Source organism: Ctenopharyngodon idella, chromosome 2 (genome assembly GCF_019924925.1).
Source record: "Ctenopharyngodon idella isolate HZGC_01 chromosome 2, HZGC01, whole genome shotgun sequence".
Lineage (NCBI taxonomy): Eukaryota > Metazoa > Chordata > Actinopteri > Cypriniformes > Xenocyprididae > Ctenopharyngodon > Ctenopharyngodon idella.
The window spans coordinates 39,254,062-39,278,634 of record NC_067221.1 but is presented as its reverse complement, the minus strand read 5'-3'; the positions used below and the strand labels follow the sequence as shown (position 1 = coordinate 39,278,634).

The 24,573-nt window shown below is 36.4% G+C and overlaps 1 protein-coding gene across 1 annotated transcript in view; it reads left to right on the top strand.

Moving 5' to 3' along the window:
- Nucleotides 1-21,834, top strand: part of scn12aa (sodium channel, voltage gated, type XII, alpha a) — a 66,474-nt gene extending 44,640 nt beyond the window's left edge. The window contains exons 17-27 of the mRNA XM_051913287.1: nucleotides 3,243-3,662; nucleotides 8,416-8,533; nucleotides 8,646-8,800; nucleotides 10,692-10,865; nucleotides 13,684-13,806; nucleotides 15,280-15,552; nucleotides 17,646-17,699; nucleotides 18,038-18,179; nucleotides 18,274-18,374; nucleotides 18,468-18,738; nucleotides 19,039-21,834. Of these exons, the coding sequence (XP_051769247.1) occupies nucleotides 3,243-3,662; nucleotides 8,416-8,533; nucleotides 8,646-8,800; nucleotides 10,692-10,865; nucleotides 13,684-13,806; nucleotides 15,280-15,552; nucleotides 17,646-17,699; nucleotides 18,038-18,179; nucleotides 18,274-18,374; nucleotides 18,468-18,738; nucleotides 19,039-20,267 (3,060 nt within the window). The 3' untranslated portion in view covers nucleotides 20,268-21,834. The remainder of the gene's footprint in view (nucleotides 1-3,242; nucleotides 3,663-8,415; nucleotides 8,534-8,645; nucleotides 8,801-10,691; nucleotides 10,866-13,683; nucleotides 13,807-15,279; nucleotides 15,553-17,645; nucleotides 17,700-18,037; nucleotides 18,180-18,273; nucleotides 18,375-18,467; nucleotides 18,739-19,038) is intronic.
- Nucleotides 21,835-24,573: the final 2,739 nt, after the last annotated feature.

Sequence of the window (24,573 nt, the reverse complement as noted above, 5' to 3'; positions counted from 1 at the left end):
TACAGTAAAATTCGATGCCGACTAGTGATGAGAAAGCTCCTGAGCTGAAATTCAGATATGGTAATGGCTGTTTCTATTCTGACACGCGCTGTAAGCGGTAGACCAATCACAAGCAGAGTAGACTCTTAAAAAGGAGGGGTTTAGAGAGACCGAATCATTGACTGAATCATTTCAGACACTGTGAGAAAAGAAGTGATGCTGCAATGTATATTATGAGAAAATTAAAGTGTTTTCGACCTTGGATGCATGTAAATCTATTGAAGGAGACACCAAAACAAAATTAGGAACCTTTAAAATAGCATAATAGGGGCATCTAAATAGTGCTTATTTAAATAGTCATTGAATAACGAGGAAAATAAAGGGGTAATTCCCCGATAAATTAACATTTTTTCATCATTTACACACCCACTTGTCTTCTTCCCTAAAACAGAAAAGGAGATGTTAGGCAGAATGTCCAAGCTAATAAGAAAGTGAATGCATACAAGCTACAAGGACAATGTTTAGGATATTTAATGGTATTTTTTTTGGAAGTTGGCAGAATTACCACCCACATTTGTTGTATGCAAAAAAAAAAAAAAAAAATGCAAAATGTTTGGGTAAATTATTCCTTTAAAGGACAAACTTAAGAAAATGGATGTATGCATTGGCTAATTCAGACATGTAGCTGGTCAGTAGTAGGAAACAGAAGCGCTGGTGTTGAACACAGGATTTCCTCTATCGAGGTCAGATTATTATTATTAAAATGACTCTATGATGGGGTCATGATGTCTACTGAACTACTGACTCTCAAACGTGTAGACGTCACAATCGTTTATTGACACTAATGTTAGACTTTCTAAAAAAAAAAAAAAAAAAAACACCATAAGAAACACAGATCACATACAAAGTTTGCATCTTAAAACACTAAATTGCTTTAAATTTCCAGAGCTCAGCATTCTTTTTGAGTATTGAATTGTCAGCTTGGTTTTCTGTGAGGTCTGGTTCATTATTCTTTGCATTGAAATATATATTTTGAAGATAAAACTCTAACAATTTGATTGTGGGGATATATAAGATGGCATTACAGAAATATTACTTAATTCTCCCAGATGTTCTTGATCCATTCGTGACCAGAAAATACCTCCAAGAAATGAGTTTTTTTTTCCCAGAAAATAAGACGCCACTAAGCTTTCCTTCCTAAGTTTTCCTGTTTTAACATGATGACTGGCCTAAAAGAAGACATGATACACTGATGATGTTTCAAAGAATGAAATATCTAATGTGACAAATGCAATTATTTTCAATCTCTATAAAATCACTTTTAAAATAGTTAGCTAATAATCATAAACATGAAAATTCACTGGTCAAAATGTGTGGGAATCCTGGTTTACATGTCACCATCATATTTACAGGTCTCCAACTGTGTTTGGCAGATTGTAAACATTAAGGAAACTTCAGGGTAGGTGCTATATGTAGGGTTATGCAAATGGAAACAAGTCATTGACTGATAGATACAGTTGGTTTAATTGGCAGTACATATTTTGTACAGTTGTTTGTGCATTATAGAATACTTTTTGGAAAGATGTTTTCAATAATTTTGTCAGCTATATGATTGACATCAGGGTATACAACAGTACAACCTATTGAACGTACTGTACTTCTGTCCCTCAAAGTCATGTTTTCCTGAAATAACAGTGTATACCCTGACTAAGAAAGAAATTCAGCAAATTTTAGCTTTTAATATTTTACCCAGAAGTCCCCTGTTGTGTGTTGCTTGGAAACGCATTCAAAAGGTCCTCAGGCTTGTGCTTAAGCATACTTAAGTATGCACTGTTATCCTCTTCTGGATTTTCCAGCTCAAAATTGGCAACTTGTGTACTGTTGTAATAAACAGCTACAGAAGCAGCTGTTTGTCACTGGTAATTCATTCACAGTGCTTTTCTGGGTAAAAGGGTAGACAGCATGGACATGTAAAGTTGCCCTTTCTGAAATACTAGACAGAAAAGGACAAAAAAGTGCCTCACATCTCAAGTGGTGTGGCTGACCTCTTAGTGAAGGTCTACTTTTAATTGGAAGTCACTAAGATAACATTGTAGGTCCAAAATTGTGACATTTGGTGCCATGACCCGGATGGGAGTGAGGTTTAGGGGGGAGGCCACAGTCTCTATCGTCAGTCGCCAGCGCACTTCTTGAGGCCAGGGGAGTGAGGTTTACACACGCACAGCTCTTACTAGCTTGCCTCTGTTACATTCACCCCCCTAAACCTCACTTCCAGGTTGTCCCACCCTCATGCCAGTTAACAAGTAAGTGGGAGTGGAAGTTATTTTGAGTAAAGATTACAAGGTAATAAGAGCTGTGCGTGTGGTAACCTCACTTCCCTGGTCTCAAGTGGCGCACTAAAGACGGTGGTCTTTATCGTCCTTGTTGGTGTGCACTTACAAGGATTTTAACAGTAACAAACTATGAATTCGTTGCGGCGTCAGTTCAAGCACTCACAAGTGTGGGTGACGTTATTGAAGCGCATCACTTCGCGCCGGAGATGCGCACAAAGCCATTTTTCGGAGGACTTAAATAGTTTTGTATAATAAAATGTTGAAGAATCGAAGCTTAGAATGTTTACAAATTTTTAGACTACACCAGACTAGTCAGTTATGAAAATTTGTAGTTTTGAAATGCATATCCAAAACCTTAAACTGTTAATTTTTCTGTGAAACAAAAAATAAGAATTCCATGCTCCTATTTTCTAAATAACAATAGTTCACATTGCCCACTTCTATCAAGCTTTAATCTGTTATCACTTGACTTTCTTTGGGAGGTTCAAACCACCTCAAACCCTCTGTAACACAATCCAGTGAGATCTGTTCATCTCCTTCTCGCTTGACAAAAGTCAGTTTGGGATTATCTTTGCTCTGTGATTAAAGGTCAGAGTGCAACTATTCAGGTTTCCATGACAACCCACAAAGTGGCTCTTACAGACCAGACTGCAGGGGAAAAAAAGCCTGTTATGAACATGGGATATTTTTGTAAGTGGTTGACATTCCTGCAATAGAACAAGGGCTTGGCACACGAGGACTACTGCTGTGAACAGCCGTAACATCAGAAAATATACTTATCCCACTCTGAAATAGTGTTGGCTTCAAAATCTCATTTGGCTTTATGATATGCAATGAGCTAATGTCCATCCCAAAACATTCCCGAACGTAATTCATGATTCAGAAATTATATAATTTGCTTACAGATCTTTATTCTTGGTTTCTCTCTAGGTGTTGAATCTGTTTCTGGCCCTGTTGTTGAGCTCCTTCAGCTCTGATAATCTGTCAGCGCCCGATGAAGACGGAGAAATGAACAACCTTCAGATAGCCATCGCTCGAATCCACTTCGGTTTCACTTGGCTGCTGAACGCCATCAAAGACCTCTTCAACGGGAACCTGGCATGGCACAGACGGAAGGCCAAGGAGGTGCAGGCGCCCGTGAAAGAGAACCATGCTGACTGCAATGGCGGTTTGGGAAGTTTAGGGCGGTATGAAGAGAAGTACATTATTCCAGAAGTACAGGAAAGTTACATGACCAATCCCAACCTCACCATCTGTGTGCCCATCGCACCAGGAGAATCGGATGTGGAATTTCCTGAGGAGGAGGATGAAGAAGACACGGTGTCATCAGTGGATGAAGAGCAGAAACCGGTGAGAGGTTATGAGAGGTGATTTATTAGTATTAGTGTTGGGAATTTGGTTCATTAGGTTCTTGAGGTTGTGTAGTCCGATTCACGAGCAAGTGACTCTTATGAGACGGTTTTTTTAATGCATTGGTCAAAACACTCACAAATTAGTCTCAAATTCAAAATCAGTTGGCTAATTCACTCTCTGATCTGCTCAGTGTTATTTTTGTACCATTGAGATACTATTTTAATTATTATTTTGAATTTTTTATTTTCTATTTTCCGTTTTTATTTTAATTTGTTTTTATTAATTTTGTTATGTATTTTTATCATATACATTTTTAAATATTCATATAGTTTTTTTTATTATTATCTATTTAAGTTTTAGTTATTTTTGTACATCAAGCTAAACTAAATAAAAAAATGAGACATGTTGCCTTTATTTAATTAATGTTGATTTTATTTCAAGTAACAAAATTATTATTATGATTATTTAGTTTTAGTTATCTATAATAACCCTGGATCCGCTGCTACTTTTGTCATATCCAACTTAAAGACTATATACATTTTCTTCATTAGTATAATAATTAATTAAAAGAAACTTGACAAAAATCTTTGTTGTTTATAGTTAGGATCAACAATTTTCGCTTCCTAGTATTAAATTATTAAAGGCATAGTTCACCCAAAGATAAAAATCATCATTTACTCACCCTCAAGTTCTTCAAAACCTGTATGAATTTGTTCTGTTGAACACAAAAGAAGATATTTTGAAGAATGTGGGTAACCAAAAAGTTGATGGGCCCCATTGACTTCCATAGTGTGGAAAATAAATAACAAGGGTGTCAATAGGGACCAGAAACTGTTTGGTTACTGACATTCTTCAAAATATCTTCCTCAAAATATAACATTTTTGGGTGAACTATCTCTTTAAGAAACCAGAATAATTTCTGTTTTAGTTCTGTGAAATACAACTGAAATTTAAAACCAGAATAATATACTTTCTTTTGATTATGATGCCTAATTAGTAGCTTATACTTCTGAACTTTTGAGAAATTAAACCAAAATATTTGAATTGGTATCACAAATTTGGATCTAACAATGGAAAAGCAAGTTATTTCATATATTGATATAATGGCATCTAACTTGCTTTTCCATTGTTAAATTTCTAATGCATAAATGGCATCCAGACCAGTTAGATATATAACCCTAAATCCTTCATATACTGCATGTAATAGTTCATTTGTTTATCCCTATTGTGAGAGGCCGGGAGCTCAAACGAGCGAGTGGTGTCAGAGGTCAGAGAGATGATATGATATGACACGTATGAGGAAGCGAGCCAGTGGCCGTATATGTGTGGTGGCCATCCAGATTTATAAGCTGATAAGCTGCAAAGCAGACAAGGTGAACCCACCAGACATGCCATACAGTATTTGTTATATAAGAGAAACGGGCTGCGGAGAGGAGCACAGGGAATGTGGATAGGAAATGGTGGAATGGTGCGTCAAAAAGTAGTCCATACAACGGTGTTATATTCCAGATGACAGCTTCATGTTAGGAACTGGCTGAGATTTATGTTGTTATTTAATGTAGCTATTTGCTGTATTGATCTGCAAAGTGTCAAAGGTCAAAGTGCACGATAAATGGAGTTATTGTCTCCCAAAAGAATGAACAGAGCTTGAACTGCCTGAAACATGTCATCAGTAATTCCAGGCTTACTTCTGCATGAACCTATGTAGGTTTGTAACAGATTTGCATAATGCCAGCCTGGTCTTCATTGGCTTCCCTCGAACAAAGTCTACTTTGACCTTCAAACAGTGTAGTTGTAGCTGAGATGGAAGAGTTTGGTTTGTGTTGTTAACATGTTTGAGAAGACGCTGTGCTGTAAGCGGTAGACCAATCACAACAGACTGGGCCATCTGGCCAATCAGAGCAGAGTAGGCTCTCAGAAAGGAGGGGTTTAGACAGACTGAATCCTTGTTCGAGCCATTTTAGACACTGAGAGAAAAGAGGTGATGCTGCAATATACTGTATATTATGAGAAAATTAAGTGTTTTTGACCTTAAATGCATGTAAACCTATTGTAGGAGACACCAAAACAAAATTAAGACCCTTTAAAATAAAAATAAAAATAAATGATAAAATACAGCAATATTTGTTCAATAAATAAATGTATTTAACTAGATGTTTATATTTTCTGAAGGAAACCATGTTGTGGGTGCTTTGTGTTTGCAACACTGACGCTCATTATCACTCGCGGCATCAGCCTCGCGCCGTTCTCTCGTGGCTCTCGCCCCGCCCTGCTTGTCACAGCAGAGAAATCCTTTATGGATACTACCAGACAATTTTAGACTCTCTTGACTGAATGTATGATGTTTGAATAGCTTGAAATTAATTTTGTATTGTGCTTTAGCATAAATTTTACCTATATATGAATTTCTTCACAAAATAAAATGTTCAATAATTTTTTTTTGTATAAATCTCAATTCAAACACCCACGCAATCTAATTCCTAAACGACAACAATTTGCCTGTGTCTGATAAACCTTTGACAAAATCACACCGGAACATTTAAACCTGTGTTTGCGCTGCCGCTGATCCAGAGGGAGAAGTTGTCATGTATAGGTATGAAACAGCTTCACAAACTGTCTTTTCAACCACACAGTATCATTATTTGTTAAAAATGTGTTAAAAATATTAATATATCAAAGTTTATAGTTCGGATATAAACACCAATGTCAACGGAAGCAATTAAAATAGAGTAATTCATGTACCTTTAGAAAGTAACATAAAGCTACAAATAACAAATGTAGCGATTACATCGTTAGTAACTGTTAAAAAATGTATGTCATTGAATCATTCATTCAAGAGATTTGTTCAAAAAACATTGATTCATCCTGTAATGAAACAAGTAAATTATTTATGAGTCATTGAATCATTCACTCAAATTTTAAGTAGACTGCAGCAATTAACATTTTGTCAGAACCTCTCTTAAATTAAATGTTATTTTAGTTGTCTATTCAGAATCCTGGGAGAATCATGATCTCTGTTTGAAACAAACAAACAAAAAAATCATGATTCTCAATTTATCCAGAATCGTGCAGCTCAATACTCAAACTTTAAAATGATTTTTTTTTTTCAGCAAAATTTAATTTAAAAAAATGTTTGTTCAGTTGGAGCTGGGTGAAGTAAAAGAAGCCAAAAAGTGTGCATCGTAACATGGAAACTTTTTCAATACAATTTAAAAAGCATCCCAGGATGAGCTTTCTGACATTGTTCAGTTGCAGACTTCTACCAAAACCTTTTTGACATTTTAGGGGCACAAAATTAAGAGTAATCCAGCCTCTCTCAGACACACATACACATACTGCTTGCCTCGTAATGTGGGATTACATAAGCAGCACTATTGGATTGTGCTGGCACCTTTGGACCAGTAATCTCCGTAAATCATTTTAAATATGTTGCCATTACATGCACGGAAAATCTCATCAAAATTGTATTAGGAAGGCCCACTTCCTACGTAGAGAAAGAAACAAGGAGAATGAGTATGTATGCAGGCAGATTTAAAACAGCTCTCTCTTGCCATCTCAGATTATACTGGAGGTCACTGACCTTGACTTGTGCACTCGTGGATTAGATGCATATGCTAGTATCGCGCCATATGTATCTTGGGATGCATGCGTTCTATTAGCTGTCTGTGTTTTCCATGCCAAACCCAGAGGTTTTTTCAAACAGTGTTGATTTTCTGGCTTATATGTGCAAAGATACACTTAATTAACAGATATAATAACAGTATATGTGAGGAGAAGCAACTAAATGGTAGAATCTGTACTGGATAAGCATTAGACGAAGAATGAACAGACTACAGAGGGAATATGATGTAGCATTGCAAAACTGAGATGGTTCATAAGTTACCTTTTCCGTTCAAGCACACAGACATACAGTAATACATCCAGGGAGGGAAGGTATTTTGGGAGGGGAAGGTATTTTGACTTAAGATTACAAGGGCACGTGAATTTTTAAAAAATAATTATAAATAAACACTGAAATATTCCATAAAAAAATAAAGGTACAGCCTAACTTCCTGTTCTGACTTCATTGTCGGTTTTGTTAATGCATTACTTCAGAAACTGTGTCTAAATATCAAAAATGTATTCTGCCAGTTTTGTGTATCTTGTAATAAAGATCATCTGGAGACAATTTTGGTAAAGACCATTTCCTGTTCAATTCAGAATGGCTGACCGGGATGGTATCATGGATATTGTTGCAAGTTGCATGACTTCTTTTGACCACTAGTTAGTGTTGACTTCAAACCGAGCACTTAGTCGAAATAAAGCATTTGGACAAAATTTGTAGGAGTAAAGGTGAACAAATGGTAAAATTCAAAATGCCATGTATAACTATTATTTTACTGTACACTCCCTTTCAAAAGTTTGGGTTCAGTTTTAAATAAATGCTGTCCTTTTGAACTTTCTATTCATCAAAGTATCCAGAAAAAAACATAACGGTTTCCACAGAAATATTAAGCAGCAACTGTTTTCAACATTGATCATAAGAAAGGTTTCTTGAGCAGTACATTTTGATTTCTGGAGGATCATGTGACACTGAAGACTGGGGTAATGATGCTGAAAATTCAGCTTTGATCACAGGAATAAATGACATTTTAAAATATATTTCACAGTATGACTGTTTTTACTGTATTTTTGATCAAATAAATGCAGCCTTGGTGAGCAGAAGAGACTGTAATGTAATGGTTAAAAAAAATTCTACCTTATTCAACAGGAAGTCATCAGCCTCTCTGAAGGAAGTACCGTGGACCTGAGGAAGCCTGGGGAAGATGAGGAGGAATATTCTGAGATGGCAGATGATGTCATGGATCCAGAAGAGTGTTTCCCTGAGTGTAAGCAAATAAAACATGAAACAAGACTGATAATATTGGTTCTCCTGTGACCATGGCACTATACATGGTGTTTACAGGACCTGATCAAAGTAATCTCTCTGTATCTCTCCAGTCTGTATGCAGCGCTGTAAGTGTTGTAATATAAACACAACGAGAGGTTTGGGACAGATGTGGTGGAGGTTGAGGAAGACGTGCTATCAGATTGTAGAGCATAGCTGGTTCGAGACCTTCATCATCTTCATGATCCTCCTCAGTAGTGGAGCTCTGGTAAGGAACCAAGCTGATCGGTGAACTTTAACCATTTGTTTACTGTTTACATCATAGCAAAAGAAATCATTAACACAGTAAAATCCACAGAGTTAAATCAGCTCATCTCAGAGTACATTTGGTCTCTCTCTAAATAGAGTTAAAGTAACACTGAAGCAGAGTTAACGTTAATGAGATAATTAAAGGATTAGTCCACTTTCACATAAAAATTTCCTGATAATTTACTCACCCCCATGTCATCCAAGATGTTTATGTCTTTCTTTCTTTAGTCCAAAAGAAATTAAGGTTTTTGATGAAAACATTCCAGGATTTTTCTCCTTATAGTGGACTTCAATGGCCTCCAAACAGTTGAAGGTCAAAATTACAGTTTCAGTGCAGCTTCAAAGGGCTTTAAACGATACCAGACGAGGAATAAGGGTCTTATCTAGCGAAACGATCAGCCATTTTCTAAAAAACATCAAAATGAACGAACGCGGCGCCAGTTACATTTTTTCCGTAAGTTGAATAGGGAAGGCGTAGGACATTTAGCGTAAGCTTTTTTAAGAATACGGAATCGTGTTCTGGTGGAAGCACTTGTGATGCGATCATTTATGCCTATAAAGCATATACATTTTGATTTTTTTTTAGAAAATGACTGATCGTTTCGCTAGATAAGACCCTTATTCCTCGTCTGATATTGTTTAAAGCACGTTGAAGCTGCACTAAAACTGTAATTTTGACCTTCAACCATTTGGAGACCATTGAAGTCCACTATAAGGAGAATAATCCTGGAATGTTTTCATTAAAAACCTTAATTTCTTTTCGACTGAAGAAAGAAGGACATGGACATCTTGGATGACATGGGGGTGAGTAAATTATCAGGAAATTTTTATTTGAAAGTGAACTATTCCTTTAATCAATTAATTAAGTGATGATTGAACATTAATGATGAACACCTGCTGTTAACAAGCATAATCACTGAAGAAAAGAGAAACACAAGAACTACAACTGACTACAGTCACAGCCTAAGATGAAATCAACTGAAGATAAAAGACATTAAATCTCTCAAGATCTGATTAAAAGATCTGATTAACTTATTACTAACCAGATTGACTTTATTTTTGTCACACTTCTAAAGAAGTTCTTATTGAGAATTAACAGAGGTTTAGATGTTGGTGTTTTATTGGTCAAAATAAAAATGATAAAAATGATTTTCACCATCATGGTGGTTAGGGTTTGTTTTGGTTGGGCTCTTGACCCTTGATTGAACTGTCTTTAAAATAATTCTTAAAATAGTTCTTGTGTTTCTCTTTTCTTCAGTGATTCTGCTTGTTAACAGCAGGTCTTCATCATTAATGTTCAATCATTACTTATTTAATTGCTTAATTCTCTCATTAACTTTAACTCTGCTTCAGTGTTATTTTAACATTATGTAGAGAGGGACCATATGTACTCTGAGCAGAGTTGATTTAACTCTGGGGATTTCGCTGTGTATGCATTAAAGGCACACTATGTAACTTTTTTTGTTCAAAATGTATATAATGAGTGAGTACATCATGAATCCATCTTCCAAACCATGTTTTTGTCTTATCCTGAAACACAACAGGCTATACAGGCTATACGCCTATAATAAGTGTTTATAATGACTATTTTAGACAGGGCGGGATGACAACTGCTGCAGAGTATCCCAGTACCTGTGTGACTCATCATATACGTACATAAACAGAGAGAAGTAGCTCCGGCTACAATGTTCTTATACAAAACGCATGCGGCTTTGTTTATTAACTGCTAGAGAGCCAAAAGTTGCATAGTGTACCTTTAAAAATGTCCATATTGTGATTAAATGCGTAGCTAGATTCATCAGAATCAACTTTCCTGTTCTTATTGTGTTATGATATTCTTCTTCTGACAGGCATTTGAAGACATTTACATAGAACAGCGGAAGGTGGTAAAGGTGGTGTTGGAATATGCTGACAAGGTCTTCAGCTACATCTTCGTGCTGGAGATGTTTCTGAAGTGGATCGCGTACGGCTTTAAGAAATACTTCACCAATTACTGGTGCTGGCTGGACTTCCTGATTGTGGATGTGAGTAGAAGAATCTTCTCTAGTTGAATACTGGAACAGAGTGCATTTCGATCAGGTAGACTTAATTTAATTCATTTAATTTAGGCCAAGACGTTACTGAGATGTATATTTAGTATAACACACTCTTAAAAATAAAGGTTCTTTATTGGCAGTGATGGTACCATGAAGAACCTTTAATATCCATGGAACCTTTCCATTCCACAAACGTTTCATTATGGTGAAAAAAGGTTCTTTAGTTGTTAAAATGTTCTACAAACTAAGAAAAAAATGGTTCTTTTTTAAGAACTGTTCACTGAAAGGTTCTTTGGGGAACCAAAAATGATTCTTCTATGGCAGAACTGTGAAAACCCCCTTTTGGAACCTTTATTTTTTAGTATAATATTGACTGTAACAATATATTTTGTTAGTATAAAGGGCCATGAATGTAAAACTAGAAAACTGTAAAAATAAAGAATTTGTTACAGTGAAGGCTGTTTTCTACAGTGATTTTACCACAAATAATGCTAAGTGTAGTGTCCTTAAAAGGTTAGTTCACTCAAAAATGAAAATTACCCCATAATTTACTCACTCTGAAGCCATCCTAGGTGTATATGACTTTCTTCTTTCAGCCAAACACAATCAGAGTTATATTACAAAATATCCTGGCTCGTCTAAGTTTTATAATGGGAGTGATTGGAGGATTAGTTTTTTTTTTTGCGCCAGAAGCTTGTTATTTTACTTTATAAAGTTTTAAATAAGAATATTTGTCTTAAAAAAACGCATTGATTCGCTTCAGAAGGCCTTTATTAACCCCCTGGAGCCGTGTGGAGTACATTTTATGATCGATGGATAAACTTTTTTGGACTTCAAAAACTCATCCTCCAAACACTCCCATTATAAAGCTTGGAAGAGTCAGGATATTTGTAATATAACTCTGACTGTGTTTGGCTGAAAGAAGAAAGTCATATACACCTAGGATGGTTGAGGCTGAGTAAATCATGGGATAATTTTCATTTTTGGGTGAACTAACCCTTTAATCATGGAAAAATGCACAACCTCCCGTGGTTTATTGCTTTTATAAAATGTCTACAACAGCAATCTGATAAAAACACCGATGTTCAATAAATAGTTTGATTATTAACGTCTGGAATAAAGAATTCTTCCACAAATAATATAGTTCATTTTTCTTACTGTAGGCTGTTTACATTTGGCAAGAAATGTAATAACTTGTTGCATTAATATAGATGTAAAAAAATACAATTTAAACTACTTAAAATGACATAGTGCTAAGATTTCATTTTAAAGTTTTGAACTTTCTTTGTAAGTTTTGGTTTTGTGTTTTTTATGGTTTTGTGTTACTGGCATTTTCAAACATTTTATGGCTGATTGTATGTCAAAATTAAGATGTTAAGGAAATACATTTCTTGCACAAAATACATGAACACACTGAATGAAAGCATCTGGATTAGCTCAACTAAACACAAGCAGATTGTGTGAGTGTGTCTCACCTGATGCTCATCTGACCCACACAGATCTCCACACACACCTTTAATGATAGGGTAAGTTCATAGTTCAAAGGTCAGAGGTGAGCAGAGGCTCACATCTGTATCTCAGCTGCAGTTCTCTTCTCATCCAGATATAAATGCCACTGTCTCTCTTTCAGCAATTTGAACGGATTCATTTTGACCTATAATTTAACATGTTGTCCAGTTTGAGATGTTTGATTAGTATCTTTACAGGACCTTGGTATTTATATCATAACATTGTATCAAAGAATTATCTGGAGAAGATCAGTTACATTTAGGACTGTCAATAAAATCAATGATTGTAAACGTACATGTACATTACAGTGAGACGTGTACATTTTATCTAAAATCTGTATCGTAAAGTTATGACTTTTTATGAGTTTGTTCTTTAATTTTGTACTTTTATTTATGTTATTCATTCTTTGTCTTCTGAAGTTTTGTTTTAGAGCTGAATTGCACAGAAATATCTTCTTTAGATATATTGCAGTGATAAGGAAAACTATAGAAATAGTTTTTTATAAAGAACTGATGATTCTTGGGACTTTTAAATTTAATAAGCCATACTATGAAACAATATCCTAATTGGGAATTCAGAATATTGTTTGGACTGATAAAAATCACATTATTAAGAAAGCACAAGAAAATTTCGATCAAAAGAAATGATTCAAAAGAAAAACCCAAATTCTTTATAAAACCTCACTCTATTTTATATATATGCATATTGATTATGCATATATAGTTGAGTATGTGGGTATATACATTGATGTACATATGTGCATACTTGTTTTGTCTTCATTTCACCTCATCAGCCCATCAAACAAAATCCTACCATTACCTGCCATTACAGCAGAAGACCATTCTGTTCTACACTGTCTGTCGACTTTGACTGTAGAATAGAGTGGAAACCTATTGCGATTTTAAACTGATTTGTAAAACCGATCTGATTTATATGCCCCAATAAATGTTTTCCTATAGAATGTCCCAAAAATGCTTATATATTTTTTAGGTCAAAACATGTATCAACCTTTTTTTTCTTTCTTATTTCATGCTGGTTATTTTATGCTGTTTTGAAATAGCATTACCAGCTGCTATTTTTTTATTTATATAATACATAGTCAAATTTCCATCTTTTATTCCATATTTTAGATTGTCTATTTAATATAAAAAGCCATTCAGAGAAGTTTTTATATATATATATATATATATATATATATATATATATATATATATATATATATATATATCAATTTTTAGAATTCTTATTAATATTAAGTACATTATTAAAAAATTCTGTATGATTTCTCCTATTGCAGGTGTCTTTGATTAGCTTGGTTGCTAACTCTCTTGGCTACTCGGACTTTGGGGCCATTAAATCTTTAAGGACTCTCAGAGCTCTGAGGCCCCTGAGGGCCCTGTCTAGATTTGAAGGAATGCGGGTAAGATGCTTTCTTTGCTTCAACTCTCTAACTATGTTATAAAACTGATAAAGCATGTCAAGTTTTCAAGGAATTCAGTCAGATTACTTACATATTTGCTGAATGAAATCCAATATTTGTTTCTTACTAATTTTAAGGGTGCTGATTCCAAAAAATAGTGCCTGTTTTGCTCTAGCACATCACAATTTCTCATGAAATGTGCATTTCATAGCATCTTTGCTTTCGACAACCATTTGTAAGGTGAAGAAGTCTTGTATTATCTCTTAATCACCAGAAAAACTGCCACAAACACATGATCCCTATCTTGCTCCGAGCCAGGTTAGAATTATTTGTTCAATTCTCAGCCGATTTTCACATATTTGACATTATTTTATGCCCAATCCTGATTTCAAGTTTAGAATTTTGGCAGTGACACAAGGAAATGCAAACATGACCCAGATGTTTTCTGCTACATCTGTGGGTGTTTTACTACATCCAAACAGCAACAGAAAATTACATTTTGAAAAGAAAAAAAAATAATTGGAATAATTGCGAACGGGCCATTGAATTATTAGAAAATAATGCACACCCGAGGTGGTAATGTGGCCACGATGTGAAGTGAGTAAAATAAAGTCTGTGGTAAACATAACTTGACAATACTTGAATGTTTTGTTTTACAATGTAAACTGCACACACTCACACCCCAAACATTCTCACCCAGTTACTTATTAGAAACGTACGTGTTTTAAAATAAAAATAACAGCTTTGAAATTCACGTTTTTCATATGGGTGTGTGCAAGACTTGACATTAACTTTTTTGCTCACCAGCCACTGTGGATAGTGCTTTTCCAAAGTTACTAGCCACTCAGCATTTTCACTGGCCACAATTTTGACATTGATACCATGTGGAAAAACTGCCATATAGATATTTTTAATATTCTTTCTTAATTTGGCAGCAGGAATATTAGGCTACTGTCACTTTAAGACCTGACGCACAGATCCATTATACTGTTACACATGCGTTTTCTTACTCAGCTGTTTACCTAAAACATAACAAGACTGTGTTTACATGAATATTCGCCAAGACCAGCATTTTGACATCATTTTCAAGTATCGTAAGTTATGTTTACCACAGGCCTTATCTCATAAATTGGAGAAAAAACTCATTATAAAACCCCATAGAAAAATTAGTCTTCCAGGTTTTGACGTCATCTATAGTAACACGAGTGCACCGTCTTTGTATATCTAAAGTCTTTGGTAATATTAGGCCTTTTTTTCAAGAATCAGGGCTCTAATCAGTAGTTAAAAGACTATGATTAAATTACATTTGCATGTCTTGAGAACTGCAAAATATGCCTGAATTTGTTGTTTAGCAGAAAGTTCTGATTAGTTTGTGTTCAAATTTGTTGTGTGATCTATTACTGCTGTCTTTCCCATGCAGTCACATTATGATTGATTTCTGTATGGTATTATATCCTGATTCCTGTTGTTCAGGTGGTGGTGAATGCACTAATTGGGGCCATCCCGTCCATCATGAACGTACTACTGGTGTGCCTGATCTTCTGGCTCATATTTAGCATCATGGGCGTCAATCTTTTTGCTGGGAAATTCGGGAAATGTGTCAACAGGACAGGATACATCCACAATGTAAGCCTGGTCAACAACAAGACTGATTGCCAGTCCATGAATGACACCCAGTTCTACTGGACCAAAGTGAAAGTTAACTTCGACAACGTGGGACTTGGCTACCTCTCGCTTCTGCAGGTGGTGAGTGTCTTCAAGGTTGTGCATCATTTAGAACTGGCAAACAGGATGTAGAATTCAAATTTAAATTTAAGGAAGTGGAATTAAAATAGAATGCTGCTGTAAGTTTAGTTTTAAATGTACACTATATTGCCAAAAGTATTGGGACACCCCTCCAAATCATTAAATTCAGGTGTTCCAATCACTTCCATGGCCACAGGTGTATAAAATCAAGCACTTAGGCATGCAGACTGCTTCTACAAACATTTGTGAAAGAATGGGTAGGCCACGTAAAAAAGTGGTAGGCCACGTAAAATCACAGAGCGGGGTCAGCGCATACTGAGGCGCACAGTGCGCAGAAGTCGCTTACTTTCTGCAGAATCAATAGCTACAGACCTCCAAACTTTGTGTGGCCTTCAGATTAGCTCAAGAACAGTGCGTAGAGAGCTTCATGAATTGGGTTTCCATGGCCGAGCAGCTGCATCCAAGCCTTACATCACCAAGTGCAATGCAAAGAGTCAGATGCAGTGGTGTAAAGCACACCGCCACTGGACTCTAGAGCAGTGGAGACGTGTTCTCTGGAGTGACGAATCACACTTCTCTGTCTGGCATTCCGATGGACGAGTCTGGGTTTGGTGGTTGGCTGGAGAACGGTACTTGGCTGACTGCATTGTGCCAAGTGTAAAGTGTTGGTAGAGGGGGGATTATGGTGTGGGGTTGTTTTTCAGGGGTTGGGCTTGGCCCCTTAGTTCCATTGAAAGGAACTCTTAATGCTTCAGCATACCAAGACATTTTGGACAATTTCATGCTCCCAACTTTGTGAGAACAGTTTGGGGATGGCCCCTTCCTGTTCCAACATGACTGCGCACCAGTGCACAAAGCAAGGTCTATAAAGACATGGATGAGCGAGTTTGGTGTGGAGGAACTTGACTGGCCTGCACAGAGTCCTGACCTAAACCCGATAGAACACCTTTGGGATGAATTAGAGCGGAGACTGTGAGCCAGGCCTTCTCGCCAACATCACTGCCTGACCTCACAAATGCGCTTCTAGAAGAATGGTCAAAAATTCCCATAAACACACTCCTAAACCTTGTGGAAAGCCTTCCCAGAAGAGTTGAGGCTGTTATAGCTGCAAAGGGTGGGCCAACTCCATATTAAACCCTACAGATTAAGAATGGGATGTCATTAAAGTTCATATGCACATAAAGGCAGGCGTCCCAAAACTTTTGGCAATATAGTGTATGAATTACTCATTTACATTCATACACAAAACAAACATTTTAATATTATATTTTATTAGATATTTTAATATTTAATATCAATATTAATATTTTTAACATATTTTTGTTTAAAATTTTAAACCATTAAAAATAGTTTTGATGGCTTTGTTAATTGTGTCAATTGTAATATTGAACTAGTAATTATAGTTTTAGTATTGAACTAAGTGCATGAGAATATTTAAGTTTCGGAAAAAAATTAATGATGTGATTATGTTTGTCGCAAAATTTGTGTTGGATTTATAAAATGCCTCTGTAATTTGACTGTTAAATTTCTTTGAATTGCAGTTCAATAAATTCCTCTTCCTGTCATTCCATTCCATTGTTGTGGTGAATTCAAATTCAAATTTACATTCATTAACTGAAAGGGAGCAGATTTTTAAATTCTACATTCTGACCTCCCTGAACAATTAAGTCCAAGAAACACTTTTGGTGATTGTGCTGTAGAATCATCCCTCATATTTGTTAAGGTAGCCAAGCAACTCGAGTTCTTCAGGGCCCTGCAACTCCTCGCTGGGCCTTAACCTATCATTTACCTCAAGGAACAGTCTCTCAAATCACCACAGGTTATAATTTCTGTAACCATGGAAACGACATCCCAAAATGGCCTAGCTTAATAGCGTTCATGCTGACTCTTGGTGAGTCACTCTTTGTCTTTACAGAAAAAATGACACGTAAATGCATAATTACCTCAGACTAAAAAGTCAAGTTTTGCTACGGTCAGGCATTGAAAGAAATGTGCTCACCTAGAAGCAGAACATATATTTGAATAAATTGACAATCTTTCTCTTTTAGATCAACATTTTGAATGATTAAATACTTTAATATTTTGTTTTTCAGGCAACATTCAAAGGCTGGATGGAAATCATGTATGCTGCAGTAGATTCCCGTGGAGTAAGCGTGTTTTTTCATTACTAAAATTAACTACTTGCATGCAAACACACAAAAGAAGAACCTAGTTACCCTATTTACTTAAAAAAAAATCCTTTAATATATTTCGTAGATCTAAAAAGAAAGTCAATCTATGGTGCATCAAGAAGCCCATCCAAAGAACCTAGATTTTAACAACAACCTCTAGAGAAACAAATAGTAACTAACCCAATGCAAGAAAAATCTTTCTTGATAAAAAAAGAGGGTTCACCTAAGGTGCTGCAAAGAACCATTGAAGAACCTTCATTTTAAGAGATTAGACTGTCTAAAAAAAACAGTTTTGTGTTTTTCTTGTTTGTCAGGTTGAGGAGCAGCCTGTCAAAGAGATAAACCTCTACATGTACCTCTACTTTGTCATCTTCATCATCTTTGGATCGTTCTTTACCTTGAATTTGTTCATCGGTGTCATCATCGACAACTTCAATCAGCAGAAACGAATGATAGGTCTTTAAGATTTACCACTTTTCCAAAAGCATTTAGTTTACATTTAATGTGTTTAAATGAAAATAATAGCATCAGGCTGTTCTCTGTACTAAAGGTGGCCAGGATATATTCATGACCGAAGAGCAGAAAAAGTACTACAACGCGATGAAGAAACTTGGATCCAAAAAGCCACAGAAGCCAATTCCAAGACCAGTGGTAAGATGATGATTTTTATCAACTAAAAGTTCGTAATCAATCTCATAACAATTGCCCTTTGTAATTTCTCACCATAAACACATTTCCATCTAGAACATTCTACAAGGATTCTTCTTTGACTTGGTGTCCAAGCAAGCCTTTGACATCACCATCATGATGCTCATTATCCTCAACATGATAACCATGATGGTCGAGACTGATGAACAATCTGCTCGCATGGAGTCCATCCTCAATAACATCAACCTGGCCTTCATCGTCATCTTCACTACCGAATGCCTCATCAAGATATTTGCCCTCCGCTGTTATTTCTTCACCATTAGTTGGAACATTTTTGACTTTGTTGTTGTCATTCTGTCCATCGTTGGTAAGTGCACGACTTTCCAGTCTGGTAAGTGGTGCGTGTGGCTAATGTAAGATACGTTCCCTTCTGAAAAGACCAACTTGGTTTTTACTAGTTAGTGCTTTGGTACTGGTCTATCTGGTCACCATTATGGTGAAGCCAAGGAGGTTTTGCTGGTTTAATTTAGTTAAGAAACTTGGCAGAGACACCAGCTGGTCTTTTCAGCGGGGTTGATGTGATCTGAGATAGTGCCATTTCTCTATTCTTCGAAAGATTTTTTATTGCATATTTTGATTTCTGTTCTTCATTTGTCTTTCCAAACAGGAATTGTCCTTGCTGACATAATAGAAAAATACTTTGTGTCCCCAACTTTGTTTCGAGTGATCCGGTTGGCAAGAATAGGACGAGTTCTCCGACTAATACGAGCAGCTAAAGGAATAAGGACGTTACTTTTTGCCTTAATGATGTCACTGCCGGCGTTGTTCAACATCGGCCTCCTGCTCTTCCTGGTCATGTTCATCTATGCCATTTTTGGCATGGCGAACTTCGCCTACATAAAGAAGCAGGGTGGGATTGACGACATGTTCAACTTTGAAACCTTCGGGAACAGCATAATCTGCCTTTTCCAGATCACCACATCGGCTGGTTGGGATAACCTACTGGATCCCATTCTGAACAACTCTCCGGAAGAGTGCAGCTCGAATTTCGTCAACACCGGAACCAATACTAAGGGCAACTGCGGCAACCCCCCAGTAGGGATTACTTTCTTCGTCAGCTACATCATCATTTCCTTCTTGATCGTGGTGAACATGTACATCGCCATCATTCTGGAAAACTTCAGCGTGGCCACCGAGGAGAGCACAGAACCTCTGAGCGAGGACGACTTTGAGATGTTCTACGAGGTTTGGGAGAAGTTTGACGTCGAGGCCACACACTTCATCGAGTACTCCAAACTCTCCAGTTTCGCCGACAGCCTTTCGGAACCTCTGAGAATCGCCAAACCCAACAAAATCAAGCTCGTCCATATGGATCTTCCCATGGTTAGCGGCGACAGGATCCACTGCCTGGACATCCTGTTTGCCTTCACCAAGCGGGTCCTCGGGGAAACCGGAGAAATGGACGCTTTGAAGCAACAAATGGAGGAGAAGTTCATGATGGCGAACCCATCCAAGTTATCCCACGAGCCCATCACTACCACGCTCCGGCGCAAGCAGGAGGAGATTTCGGCAACCCTGATCCAGCGTGCTTATAGAGGGCACCTAGTTAGACGGCAAATGAAGCAGGCTTCTTACTTGTACAGGCATAAAAACAAAGACACACCCTGGTCAGAAGAGGACGGAGCTCCGGAGCGTGAAGGACTCATAGCATCCATGATTAAAGAGCACTACGGTACCGAGAGGGGACCACCGGTGGGGACGCTGTACTTAGCTTCCTCTCCGCCATCCTATGAGGCTGCAACAAGGGATCCTAGTGACCATTTCAAGATATTAATATCAGACTCCAGATCCGGTGAGCCTCATAAATCAGAGACGTATGAAGAGACCTTTCTTTAAGAACTCTTTTCTAAGTAGACCATCTTTGCTTGCTTTTTTACTTCGTTTGGATGTGTCTAATGAGGGAGAATCCAAATGCAAACAAGATTTCATTTTTTTTAATCTGTAAGAATGTCAACAACCTGGAAAACCTATGTTGTTTTGTCATAAATTATGACATGGCATCATGGTAAACAGACAAATATATATGGATATATCAAAGTGAGGATGTACACGCTAACCTTTAAGGTAGAGAATGTACTTCAGCTCAGATGTGTTGCACATATCGCAACTGTAATATACTGCACAGATGTTATTTTGATTGTTTCCTATAAAGCTTAACAGGCCACATATAGTTTTTCCCAGGATTACAGAATCTAAGCAGAGTTTACCATTGCTCAGGATTAAGTGAGTAATGTTATCACTTTTTTACACTTGAGCAGAGTGACTGTGATTTAGAGTAACGGGTGCAAGGAAAAGGCCCCTAAAGGCAGTTTGTATAACTACAGTTTTTATCAGTGCTTGAGGAATTTGTTTTTCTTGTTGAACACAGGCAGGAAACTGTTTAAAAAAAGGTTTAAAATCAATATGAAATCAAAATTGATTATTTAAGTCATTATTTATTGTCAAGTCAAGTCAAGTCACCTTTATTTATATAGCGCTTTTTACAATGTAGATTGTGTCAAAGCAGCTTTACATTGATAACTGGTACATTGTTTGCTGCACAGCAGCTCTTAAAGAATAGTGTCAATGAGGGCAGATCAAAGCACTGTTGAAATCAAATGTCAAGTCAAGTGACATTTATTGTGCACATTTGGCGCACGTTATTCCAAAGAATGAACCTGTCTATGTAATCTTTCTTCAAAATGTATCAACTTTCCTTTTCAGGATGATGTCATGTATTTTTCAATCCCTTCTCTTCAACTGCTTTGCTCCATTTTGATATGCAATGCCCACTTTTAATGATTCATTCAATTCCTATTGGATAAAAACACCTACAGTAGTATAACCCAAAATTGTTTTGGGTTAAATATCCTGTGTCGCTCAGCTCACAGCAGTAATATGGATTTCATGTTGATTTAAACTGAATTAAACAGATATACAACTATTTATAATACAAAATCTGAATTAGCTAAAATTACCTTCAGCTCTTACGTTTTATTCAAGGGCACTTTTACTGCAGAATTGTCAATATGTGGCACATGGAAATACTAGAGTGTCCTAATTACTGGTAAACAAGCATGCTATGCATGTCAGAATAATATGACTGATATTTGCTGATCAAAAACACATTTTAATCATACACTCTAAAAAAGAATGCTGGGTTTTTTCAACCCATCTTTGGGTCAAAACAACCCAGCATTTTAAACTTATTATGTTTACCAATATAATGTACATAAGCGAATGGGAAGAAAAGTATAGATGTATTATCAACACACATGTAAAGGTATATCAATTTCTGTGTTCAACAAGATATTCTACTCCTTTTTTATGAAACAAAGTTCTCCTTTCCACAAAATGTTGTATTTAATTTTATGGGGCATTTATGAAACAAAAAAACAATAAAAAGGGTACATTTTACAAAAAATATTAAGCCTTTAAGAGATGGACTGATGGATGGATGACAATCACACATTTGTGATCTAATTTTGTCATCTTACGTACATACACTTGCTCTTCTGCTTTGGATCACACAAATTGGGAATCAATTGAATGCTAGGAATTGTATAATTAGCATATAATTGTTTGACGAATGCATTTTTCCTGCCTGTGACACTTCCTATATTGAAATGGGATGTTGTGGCATGACATACTGAAGGGCATATCCTGTGTTTTAAAATGTCAATAGTTTACAACTATGATTTATAGTTCTTACCAGGAATTCCAATTTTAGAGAGCATTTTAATTATTTACATTTTATACAGTCCAGCAAACAAGAAAAGTCAAATCAAATTTTGACCAATAAGAAGGGTTGAAATTGAAATCTGCGAAAAGTTTATTTTGTCAGCTTTTAGAAGTAGGTTGGTAATATGGCTAAGAAAACAATAGACTAAAACTCTTATTTTGATTTCTTGTGGTTGAGTTAAGGACTTCATGGTTTATTACATTTATTTTGCGGTTCCTCTGTGTTAAATATCAAAATCTAAAAGTCGACGTAGAAGCAGAACTATATAGCTGTATAGTTAGGAGTTTAGCAGCAAAGACAAGGTTTCTTGGTCTTTTCTAAGTTTTTATCTCTTCTCAAACATCAAAGAGCTGGGTTTATAAGAAGCTATTGTTTGTCTTTGAACGTTAAACACCATTTTTCATGTCTTTCTTTACTGGGAAGAAAAACAGGTGATTCATACTCAACAACGGGGCAGTTTTTGTTGATTTTGTAACAGTCTGCATAGATTCGTGCTCTCGGCTCTTGGTTATGGAGCCAATTTGGCTGCGTCCCCTGGGAGTTTGCCCTTTCTCCAGCCCAGGGCGAGGGTGTTCAAATCCTCCACGGACCAGCTGGACCTCCAGGATAATCCCAGCGTAAAATAATCACTTGTTTTAATTACACACAAATGCACTCGTACTAGTTCGCTCTCTGTCACACAGTCACAAACCTTAAAAATGCTACCTTTTAGAAACACACACATGCACTTGCCTTCTCCATTTGGAAAGGTGAATGCTTAATGCATTTCTTTTCAAAGATTTTAAACATTCCATGAGAAAAATAATGTCTTTAAGTGCTAATGAACTGCATTGTGCTGGCTGGCTTAAGCTAAATTCATAAAAAAAAAAAAAAAAAGTAATAATGTTGGGATATTTTGAACTGTGATGGGTGATAAATCTTGAACCAAAATGGCAGAACTGGAATTACCAAGTCAGTAAATGGGATTTCTTTATTATTATTATTATTATTATTTGATTGTCTTGCACTTTACTACTCTATCTGTATATTTTTACAACTTTGTCTATTCATTTTCTGAACATGCTTTAATTTTAATTCTTTGTGTCTCACTTTAAAGAAATCCACTTTAATGAATGTGCCTGCGTAACTGATCTGATGTTTAAACATCTGAACATGTGGCTGGGATTAAGCTCAACTAAAGGAAACCCATTATTAAAGATTAAAATGCACTATAACTAATTACATACACACACACACACACACACACGCACATCTAAATTAACAAAAAAAAAATCTGAATTTTAAAAGAAAATAAAAACAGAAAGTGCTTTGCTATTTTTGATTTAGACAGCAAAAGAACGCAATCAATGAGTAAATGAGATTAGTACTAGATTAGTACCAGAGAGTGACTGCTGAAGTTCATCATTTGTTCACTTCCTGGATTTAAGGATGTGAACACTCTTAATCAGGATATGTGCGTTTGTGTTCCCGTTTTCCATGGTCACCATGGAAAAGCTCCACTTAATTGGTCTAGCCTTCTGATTAAGTTATTACAATAGGCTAAAAATTATTAATAGAAACAAATAGTCAAAACCTTTATGAAAAGGTACTATTGATAATATATGCACGTTTACAAATTCACAAATTTGGCATGATAATTTTTTTTTTTTTTTTTTTTTCATTACTAACCCTAAAGTACATGAACTCCATCATACATTCATTGATTTAACTTCCTCTAAATATATTCATGTGTATTTGAGTAAACTCACCGGCCACTTTATTAGGTACACCTTGCTAGTGCAGGGTTTGACCCCCTTTTGCCTTCAGAACTGCCTTAATTCTTTGTGGCATAGATTCAACAAGGTGCTGAGATTTTGGTCCATATTGTCATGATAGCATCACACAGTTGCTGCAAATTTGTCGGCTGAACATCCATGACTCGAATCTCCCTTTCCATCACATCCCAAATATGCTCTACTGGGTTGAGATCTGGTGACTGTGGAAGCCATTTGAGTAAAGTGAACTCATTGTCATGTTCAAGAAACCAGTTTCAGATAATTTGAGCTTTGTGACATGGCATGTTATCCTGCTGGAAGAAGCCATCAGAAAATGGGTACAATGTTGTCACAAGGGGGTGGACATGTTCAATACTCAGGTAGGCTGTGGCATTTAAACGATGCTCAATTGGTACTAAGGGGCTCAAAGTGTGCCAAGAAAATATCCTCCACACCATTACACCACCAGCAGCCTGAATCGCTGAAACAAGGCAGGATGGATCCATGCTTTCATGTTGTTTACGCCAAATTCTGACCCTTCCATCTGAATGTCGCAGCAGAAATCGAGACTCATCAGACCAGGAAACATTTTTCCAATCTTCTATTGTCCACTTTTGGTGAGTCTGTGTGAATTGCGGCCTCAGTTTGCTGTTGTTAGCTGACAGGA